At 55.5% G+C, this 9,215-nt stretch overlaps 2 protein-coding genes across 2 annotated transcripts in view; one reads left to right on the forward strand and one right to left on the reverse strand.

Annotated features, from left to right (window-relative positions):
* Ttll2 (tubulin tyrosine ligase-like family member 2) overlaps positions 1-3,124 on the forward strand; it is a 7,663-nt gene extending 4,539 nt beyond the window's left edge. Inside the window, 10 exon segments of the mRNA XM_013024513.1 lie at positions 954-1,033; positions 1,036-1,116; positions 1,119-1,222; positions 1,269-1,353; positions 1,356-1,397; positions 2,028-2,054; positions 2,057-2,140; positions 2,143-2,286; positions 2,783-2,846; positions 2,896-3,124. Of these exon segments, the coding sequence (XP_012879967.1) occupies positions 954-1,033; positions 1,036-1,116; positions 1,119-1,222; positions 1,269-1,353; positions 1,356-1,397; positions 2,028-2,054; positions 2,057-2,140; positions 2,143-2,286; positions 2,783-2,846; positions 2,896-3,124 (940 nt within the window).
* Positions 3,125-6,985: 3,861 nt separating this feature from the next.
* Positions 6,986-9,215, reverse strand: part of LOC105991788 (centromere protein J-like) — a 15,624-nt gene continuing 13,394 nt past the window's right edge. Inside the window, exons 9-11 of the mRNA XM_013024514.1 lie at positions 8,638-8,722; positions 8,202-8,319; positions 6,986-7,311 (exon numbers count right to left, since the gene is read on the reverse strand). Coding sequence (XP_012879968.1) covers positions 7,095-7,311; positions 8,202-8,319; positions 8,638-8,722 — 420 coding nt within the window. The 3' untranslated portion in view covers positions 6,986-7,094. The remainder of the gene's footprint in view (positions 7,312-8,201; positions 8,320-8,637; positions 8,723-9,215) is intronic.

Here is a 9,215-nt window from a genome sequence, read left to right on the forward strand (position 1 = left end):
CCTCAGTCTCCCTCTCTCTCTCCTCCCTCAGTCTCTCCCTCTCTCTCTCCTCCCTCAGCCTCCCTCTCTCTCTCCTCCCTCAGTCTCTCCCTCTCTCTCTCCTCCCTCAGTCTCTCCCTCTCTCTCTCCTCCCTCAGTCTCCCTCTCTCTCTCCTCCCTCAGTCTCTCCCTCTCTCTCTACAGCTGCTTCATTTCAGGACAGCATATGTTATGACTTTCTCCTTTTGCATAAATCAGAAACTCAAACATCTGTTAGTTATTTGTGTCATCACATGATAAATTATGCAAGGAAGACAGTGCGTCGAGCTTGTCTTCACCTGGATGTTTGATGACACGATGTCTTAGGACTTGGGAGCAGCTGCCCTGTCCCTGAGAAGCTCGGGACGCCTCTCCTCTGCCCCGGGTCAGGGTGAAACAGCTCGCCTGCTGTCAGCCGCGGTTTCCTCCAGACTTCCTCCCTTTCCCTCTCTGAAGTCCAGAAGTACGGTTCAAACCCAGACTTCCATTTGCCTTTCAGAACATGAAAGGTAAATGTAAATCATCATTGTCGGTCTGTTCAAAGTGGATTTTCAAAAACTCGGGTGCCGCTTCTCACCTCTTCCCCGCAAACCGCCACTGGCTTGAAGGCCGGGCACAGCTCCGAGGCGCGGCGGCCTGCTCAGCTGGCCACAGGCCCTCGGTGGGAGAGCGTCCACGCTTCCTTTAACATCAGAACTCATTAGCTATGCACGTGTTTACATTCTTTCCAGTGGCTAGTTATGCTCCCTTTCAGGCTCGGCAGGGTCTGCAGTTTGTCTTCCAAGACAAACAGCCGGACACTTAACCTAGTGCACACCAGCGTGTGGGTGAGCAGGAGGGAGGTGGCTGAGGGGTCTCCAGTGGGAGAGCAGGCCCAGGAGGCGTGGGGGGTCTGGGAGGCGAGTCACAGAAAAGCTCTGCCGTGGTTTGGCCAGAAGCGTTCCCAGGCCGAAGGAGGAGCAGCCCGGGGCCTCCTTGAAGCAGCTGGTATTCGGCAGGGATGACACCGCTCCCGAGGGGTGTGGAGCGTCTTGCTGGAGCGGGGTGGACGGAGCTGGACGGAGGCCGGAACCTGTCCCTGGAGGGCTGCCTCCTTCCGATGAGGGAACATGTTGGCATTAGGCCCTGGCAGCGGCTGAGCCACCACCCAGGGGCCCACCTGGCCAAGCACTTGGAGCCCATGAAGAGCTGGACGACGCCCTCTGTATACTTTCACCCCCTCATCTTCGCCATGCCCCTGGCCACCCAAGTTTGTGGCCAAGTTCTGTAAAGAGAAGCTGACGCTGGGCACCAAGCAGAGCTATTGGATTTGCAAGCTGGCAGAATTGTCCCATGGCCCGGCATAGTCCTGTTCAGTGACGCTAGAGACCCCATCTTTAACTGAAAGACCCCAGACTCCTGGGATACTTTCGTCAACGGGAGGGCGCCCCAGAAAACTCAGACTCCAGGCCGGGAGATGCAATAAGCAAGTTTATTTGACGTTTGCGCAAATGGACTCCCCGTCCCGAGCAGACAGGGAGCCCCGAGCAGTGGCTACAAGCCTTTTCAAAAGCAAAAATCACAAGATTAACGCATAACACAAAGCATCCCATGATTGGTCCATTTAAAGGTCACCATATACACCAACAATCACTTTGCCACGCGGGAAATTTTGTAACACTCTTTGTAAAATGACTGGCCCATGGTTGGTTTAAGGGGGGGTTTACATGGTTACAGGCCTATGATTGGTTGACATTTGGCTTAGCTTGTGGTCTTGCCAGGTGGTCGTTATCTCAAGGTCCTGTCTGGGGAATTTCTAAATGGGAACTGAGGAACACGTACTGTCTGTTCTTTATCTACAACCACTGACCTTGTCCTGGTGCTGGCATCTGGTCCCTGAAACTTTTTAACTCATTTTTGGGAAGGGAAGGGTCAGTGCCAGCGTAAGCAAGTTTACAGAAGCAGAATCAGCAGTTAGCAAATTAGCAAATTGTAAAATGGACGCAGCCCTAATTTTTCTAATTCTTCATACGATACATACATAGTTCAGAAATATATCCGCAACCTCCGCTCATAGGCAGGTGCCAGCACGACCTTCCCATCTGCATCTACGTCACCAGCGTTAAGCCTTCCACCACTTACCTGCTCAGGGAGGCCTGGCGCTGTTGGCTATGGAAAAGCTTCATCTCAGTAACGTGCAGGACTATTACTCTCATCTGACCAACAGCAGCATCCATCCACGGGGCCCCTCCTGGAAGAAATCAACGAAGTGGCGGACCACGGACGCAAGTGGACACCCTCCAGGCTTTTCTCTTATCTCGGTCACTGGGATGTGGACGATCTGTTTTGTGGAAGATCAACTTCTTGGCGATCCTCACCACCTCACCATGGCTCCTCTGTCCTAACCACCATCAATTGCTTTGAGCTCTTTGGATTCGATATCTTGGTCAGTGACACCTTGAAACCATGGCTCTTAGAAGTCATCTACAGCCCTGCCTTGTCATGAGATTGTTCCACAGATGTGTCAGTGAAGAGAAGACTTGTCCATGCTGTTATCCAACTGATCTATGTAACAGTCTAAAGGGTGAGGAGAGGGAACGGGGCAAAGCCACAAATAAAACTCCAGCGTCTCCTTTACCACGGGCGGTCAGCGCAGGCCCGGCCGGGTGCTCTGCTCACGCGCACATACATCATCTTAGGATTCACAGACGGAATGTGCAAGAAGAAAGTCACCGTCACAAAGAAAGCCTCAGGGTTGTGCCCCAAACACACACGCGCTTCCCAGCTGAGGGCAGCGACCAGCGGCCCGAGGGCTTCCTCGTGCCCACAAGAGACTCCTCTGAGGTCAAGTCAGGTCTCGGGAGACTCCACCGTCCTATGCCGTCCTCTCTCCCCCAGCCGCGGGGCGGCGGGACCAGGGAGGCCTCACGCACCTCCCCAGCCTCCAGCCGGGCCCCAGACGCCCGGCAACGTTGCCCTCATTTTACCTTTCAATGAAGTGACTTTTGGGGCTTCCAGGAATGGATTATGTGTCAAACGAATAATCCAAGAGTTCCAAAACAGAATGGATAACAACATTGCCAAGTGGCCCAAAGTAAAAACAACACAAGATGAGGTGGGGTTTTGAACCCTGAGACTTCCTACCCCAGAGCTGGTGCTCAGCCAGCGGCTAAGGGAGGTGACAGAGCTCCTGGGCCGGCTCTGAGGTCATGGGCGTCGGCATGGCGCTCGGACAAGCACGGTATGTGCCCGTGAGGTCAGACTGGACGCGTCACAAGTCTGTTTGCTCAGATCTCTTGGAAGAACAGCGGCTGCCCCCCTTGCCTGTGGATGGACCCTCCCTCCCATCACCTCACTATGGATTCGTGTCAGCGTGGAAGAGTGTCTGAAACACTGTACAGGAAGGTTAGGTACGAGCGGTGCAACCAGAGGCCAGGAATTCACTTTGTGTCTTAGTGTTGTCACTCTCTGTCTAAGTTATTTTGGCAACTTCAATCATTCAGAATAGTATGAGTCACTGAAAACCCCCAAAAGCCCCATTGTGCATAAACCCTATATCAGACCTACTAACAAATATATGAGTATTGGTCCTCCAAAACACACAACCTCTGTCTGGCCTCGTCACTGTCCCCCCCAGGAGACGCGTGCGCCCAGGTTTCCGGGCGGGCAGGGTTGGCAAACATCACCTCTCAGTAGACCCCCCTGTGGCCCTGCATTCCAGCGCAGCTCCTCCCTCTCTTGCAGACTGAGAGCAGCCTGTCTACAGCGGCTGGAGGAAGGTCTGTCGGGCTGGGTCCTTGCGGGCTGACGCTGACCTCTGACTCATGAGTCCAGACATCGCTCCGTAAGATGGCTCTCGTCCTCCTCTCCTGGGGCAGCCTGACAGCAGGCTTCTGATCTATGGGCCGCGGATGCGCCTGTCCACAGCTCCTGAAGTGAACTCCAGTACCAGTCCCAGGGCCCAAGTGTGCGGGGACAATCCGGTCCACCACAGGACCCAGGCCAACAGTAGCCCTAGATAACATAATGGCTGGATTCATCTCCAGCCATGTGACACAGTCCAAGCCCACCAAGAGCCATGATCCTAGAGGCAATTCCATGTAGCCAGGGACCTGACACAAGAAGACATAACTTGTTGAAACCAGTCCCTAAAGATTCACAGAGTGGCGTCTTAAATGCACAGACTGTTCATGTCTATGCCAGTCACAAGGGACAGGTAACCATGACCCCAGCGAAGGGTGCCTTGGTGCCTGTCTTACAAGAGGGAGTACATGGTAAAGCTAGCAGAGCCTCTGCTTGCTTTTGAGGGGTGTGCAGCCAAGCTCAGAAGACCTCATCCTGAAGAAGTTAATTCCCTGTGGGTCCAAAGGCTCAGTATGCCAAAGACACCAAATTTGGGCTCTCCAAGGCTTGGGAGTCCTGGCTTTGATCTCCACTATGCTGGGCATACAATAGGTGCTGACTACATTCTCCATCCCTTGATTTTTCTGTGGTACTGCCTTGCTTGTAGCAAAATACACTCCTGTTTTCTGTGGGTGTGTTCTGAGACTGCACGCTTCCTTATGGCCTCTAACTGACATGTGTCGGGGAAATGGCCCTGGTCTCTCCTCGTGGAATCCCGTGGCAAAAAGTGCTGGTTTGCATCCTGCAGGATCTTATCAAGGAGGTTACAGTGTACACAGTACAGTATGCTCCTCCATCAGACCTACCATCTGCAAGATAAGAACTCGGCCTCCTGAGGAGCTTGAGTTACAGGTATGAGCCATGGTGCCCCTCAATGCACAGATGTTTTAATCCGATTAACCTCCTTGTCATTAAGCAACTAAGCTTGGTTCATTTGTTACGGCAGTAAGAGGGGGAAAAGTACTGGATGTCCAAATAGCTAAATCCAGCAATAATCCCTAATGTAAGTTATTATGACATAATTCCAGGCACACATGGCAGGAGAGCCATCTCTGGGCCTTGCGGACTTTCTATCTGGTTTTGACCACCTGCACTGCACACTTGGGGACGGCAAGTAGTTCTCAGGAAACGGCATTCATAGCCATCAAGATGTCAGGCAGGTCACTGGAGTCTCAACCCAGACCGAGAGTTGGCAGGCAGAGCCTTCTCCATCACCCTGTTGCGGTCAAGCCAGGTCAGAAGCATAGATGGCTATATTTTGTCTTTCAGCAGTGAAAAACAAATTCACAAGCTGTGTCTATGCCACTGGCATTAATTTTCCAACTGCTCCTGATTTGGCTTGCCTGCTATGCCCATTTCTCGATCAGTCTTACTTAGTCATGTTAACTCTCAGGTCACACTTCCCACAATCATATGTGGATTGTGGAACAGCTAAGAAGGGGTTAAGGAGGCCCCAGGGTTAATTCTGACTCTATTTCAGAGCTCCTTGATCAGTTGTCTGTGCAGGCCCATCTGTGTGGCAGCACAACCCACCACAGCATGTGGTGAAACCCTGCTCACTCCAGAACAAAGGAGAAGAGAAAGAGACTGAGCTGGATAATCCCCGAGGAGACTGGTCCCCTCACCTAAGGCCCCCAAGTACCCACATGCCCCCAGAGGCTCCGCCCCCTCCCAGTGCCCACATGCCCCCAGAGGCTCCGCCCCCTCCCAGGACCCACATGCCCCCAGAGGCTCCGCCCCTCCCAGAGGCTCCGCCCCCTCCCAGTGCCCACATGCCCCCAGAGGCTCCGCCCCCTCCCAGTGCCCACATGCCCCCAGAGGCTCCGCCCCCTCCCAGTGCCCATAGCTCCGCCCCCTCCCAGTGCCCACATGCCCCCAGAGGCTCCGCCCCCTCCCAGTGCCCACATGCCCCCAGAGGCTCCGCCCCCTCCCAGTGCCCATATGCCCCCAGAGGCTCCGCCCCCTCCCAGAGGCTCCGCCCCCTCCCAGTGCCCACATGCCCCCAGAGGCTCCGCCCCCTCCCAGCAGCACCTAGATCAGGCCAGCCTCTGTCACATGTCCGCCGGGGACTTTCAGGCACCTGTGCCAGCAGACTCATCCAAAGAGCAGAGGACAGGGTTAGGAGTGAAAAGCGGAGTCTGGCTTTGGGGGAACTGGGAGGAAATGCCATTTTAATAAGCAGATTTCAGGACTGCCAGAATGCCTCCTCCACCTAGACTTCCGGCAGAGGGACACCCCGCTCCCGCCCATCAGGATTTTACACGCCTGACAGTGGAGCATGGACTGACATCTCCCTACACACAGTGAAAACTGCCCGTCGGGCCAGTCACACAGGCCGAATGTGGTTTACAGACAAGATCTGACCCTGGCTGCCTCCCAGCCTCTCGCAGACCACGAGGAGTCGTTTGTGCTGGGAATAATGTCCCCTTTCATTTGCTTGGATGACAGTCCGTCTCGGCTGACCCAGAAGACTCAGCGCACTAAGCAAGTCCATCTGCAGCCAGACCCAGAGTGGGTGTTCAGTCAGGAGCTTGGCCCATGACAGCTGATAGATGTCTGTGCCCTGGCTGGCCATTCATCTGAAGAGCAGGCCTCGACCCATGGAGACAGCTTCTGCCCCATCAGAGCCAGGACAGCACATTGTTCTCCAGTTACTTTAAAGAACATCACCAAAACACCGAGGATCGCTGTGATGTGCCGTAATAAACTTACAGTTCCAATATCCACCGACACTAAAGTAGGATATTTCATCTTTCACGTATACACATGAAAAATACAGACAGGAAAAGTTAAATAAACATATATCTGATGAAAGATTTTCAAGAAATGATTCTCTTTTACCTTCCGGGGTCCCACATTGTATCATGAAAATCGGTTGAGCGGCAGTTTGCACTTGCATTTTCAAAACACCCAAAGGAGCCCTCAGTCCGTGTGTCTGTCACGAGGCCCTGCGTGTCCGGAGCAGGCCCCGGACACCGGACTGGGTCCTTCTAACCCCGAGCGCGGCCTCCCCTCCCCTCACCCGGCACGTGGTGGAACTGGCCTTGCGGCTGCGGAGAAAACCTGGTGTCGCTTTTGTGAGCCTCGTTCAGAGCACTTGCGCCAAGCAGGACCTGGGATGTTGGCCGTTTCCAGGTGGCCTGTGCTCCTAAAGTGTGGGGCGTCTCCAAGACCGTTGAGGGGCAGCTGCTCCTTTAGCAGTGCTTGTCTGCGGGGGGCTGGGCTTTCCGGTCCGGGATGACACTGCCGGTCTGGCCTCTGGCCTTGAGCCTTCCGGAAGCGTGCTCACTCTCCCGGCAGCCACTGCCGTACACGGTCTTGCTGGTCCCGTCAGGAAACTCCCTCCGCTTGAAGTGCGCGGTGTGGATCTCCTTCTGCCCGTTGCTGAATGTGATGGTCCTGTCACCGTTCCTGGTCAAGGAGAAGCACCCGTAAGAAGGCCCTGCCGAGGCCAGCTGGGAGCAGGGAGCGAGTGGGGAGAGCGACACCCCAGCACCCAGCTCCCATCCCTGGGGGGGCGCAGATGGAGCCTTGCTGACATGCACCTGTGGGTGAGGGAAATGCATCTGTGCGCAGAGAAGATGAGGCCCAGAAACACAGCTTAGGATGGCAGCGAGGTGGAACCGGGCACACCATGAACACAGGACAGAAAAGGGCCTGGGTGAGGCCGCCGTGGCCTCTAGAGCACGTCTAGACCGAGGGAGACATGCGGCAGCGCTGGAGGGCCAGGAAGCGGAGGCCGCGGGAATTCCACCCAGGCAGAAGCTGGGGCGCGGGCGGGGCAGCGCAGAGGCCAGCTCCCAAACCCCGGCTCAGGCGGCCGGGTGGAGGGCGATGCCCCAGCCAGCTGTGAGACGCCCACGCCCAGCTGTCCGGGCGTGTCCAGGTTTACACACGTTCTCACAGACGGGCTTCCGGACAGACAGCACGGCCCGGTGGAGGGTTGTCATTCAAGCACAGTCAGCTTTCATGAACTAAGTACAGTCCCACGGCATGCCACATCCTGAGAACCGTGTCATCAGGTGATGCTGACCCCCAGTGGCCCTGGCACGGTGGGCCATACAGTCTCACAGGACCACCACCATAGATGTGGCTTGTCGCTGCGGGAGACGGCACTGTGTGTCTGTGACCACTCAAACACCAACCCCCGGAAACCCACGCGCTTCGCCGCGGGGTTCAAGCGGGGTTCGCAGACAGACTCTGAGGGTCCAGGACACCATTTTCTATTGTTATAAGTAAGTAACTATCAAAGGCTTTTTCAGAGGCCTCAGTGACGGACGCGCCAACCCCGGGCGGCTGACCTTTGCACGCACACCACGGTGCCGTCCGGGAAGACTGTCTCCTCGCAGCCGCCGCGCAGACGCGTCACGGTGCCGTCCGGGAAGACCGTCTCCTTCGAGCCGTCGGGGTGGAACTTCTCTGAAGGTTTCGTTTTTTACAAAGAAGGAGTGGCAGGGTTTATGGACACGTGCAGGGGACACACACACAGAAGAAATCCGTCACCAAACATGCCAACTCCTGAACAAAGAGCCGCTATATATCCTAATGAAATTCACAGAGGTTGGCTTCTAGCCGTATGAGTTTATAACTAGGATTGCCAGATAACAGTGTAAGATGCTCCAGTAAAACTTGAATTTTAGAAACTTGCCTAATGCTGGGTATCTGCACTCCCCTCCCACCCCACCCAGGACAGGCAAAGGGATGTCAGTTTGCCGGGCAGGTTGAGGGCATTGTTACCGGTCCGCTTGTTTGGGAACTGCACAATCTCCATGCCATTTGGGAAGGTCGTGTGCGTTGTCTGAGCATCAGCGTAGTAATAAACCTGTAAGCGATCAGAAGGCCATTTGCGTTCTGTGGCGAGCCTGGCTTTAATCTGGTAGGTCTACCTCCTGCGGAGGCTAGAGGGTCTTCCCTAGCAGGTGGCAGAGGGCAGAGCATAGCCACAGGCGTGGGCGTGAGAGGATGGTCACAATCCCCAGAGTGGCCACACAGAGCTGCGGGCCACACAGAGCTGCGGGCCACACAGAGCTGCGGGTCACACAGAGCTGCGGGCCACACAGAGCTGCGGGTCACACAGAGCTGCGGGTCACACAGAGCTGCGGGTCAGAACTGCGGGTCAGAACTGCGGGTCACACAGAACTGCGGGTCACACAGAACTGCGGGCCACACAGAGCTGCCGGTCACACAGAGCTGCGGGCCACACAGAGCTGCGGGTCACACAGAGCTGCAGGCCACACAGAGCTGCGGGTCACACAGAGCTGCGGGCCACACAGAGCTGCGGGTCACACAGAGCTGCGGGCCACACAGAGCTGCGG

The sequence above is a fragment of the Dipodomys ordii genome, unplaced genomic scaffold (genome assembly GCF_000151885.1).
Source record: "Dipodomys ordii isolate 6190 unplaced genomic scaffold, Dord_2.0 Scaffold77, whole genome shotgun sequence".
Classification (NCBI taxonomy): domain Eukaryota; kingdom Metazoa; phylum Chordata; class Mammalia; order Rodentia; family Heteromyidae; genus Dipodomys; species Dipodomys ordii.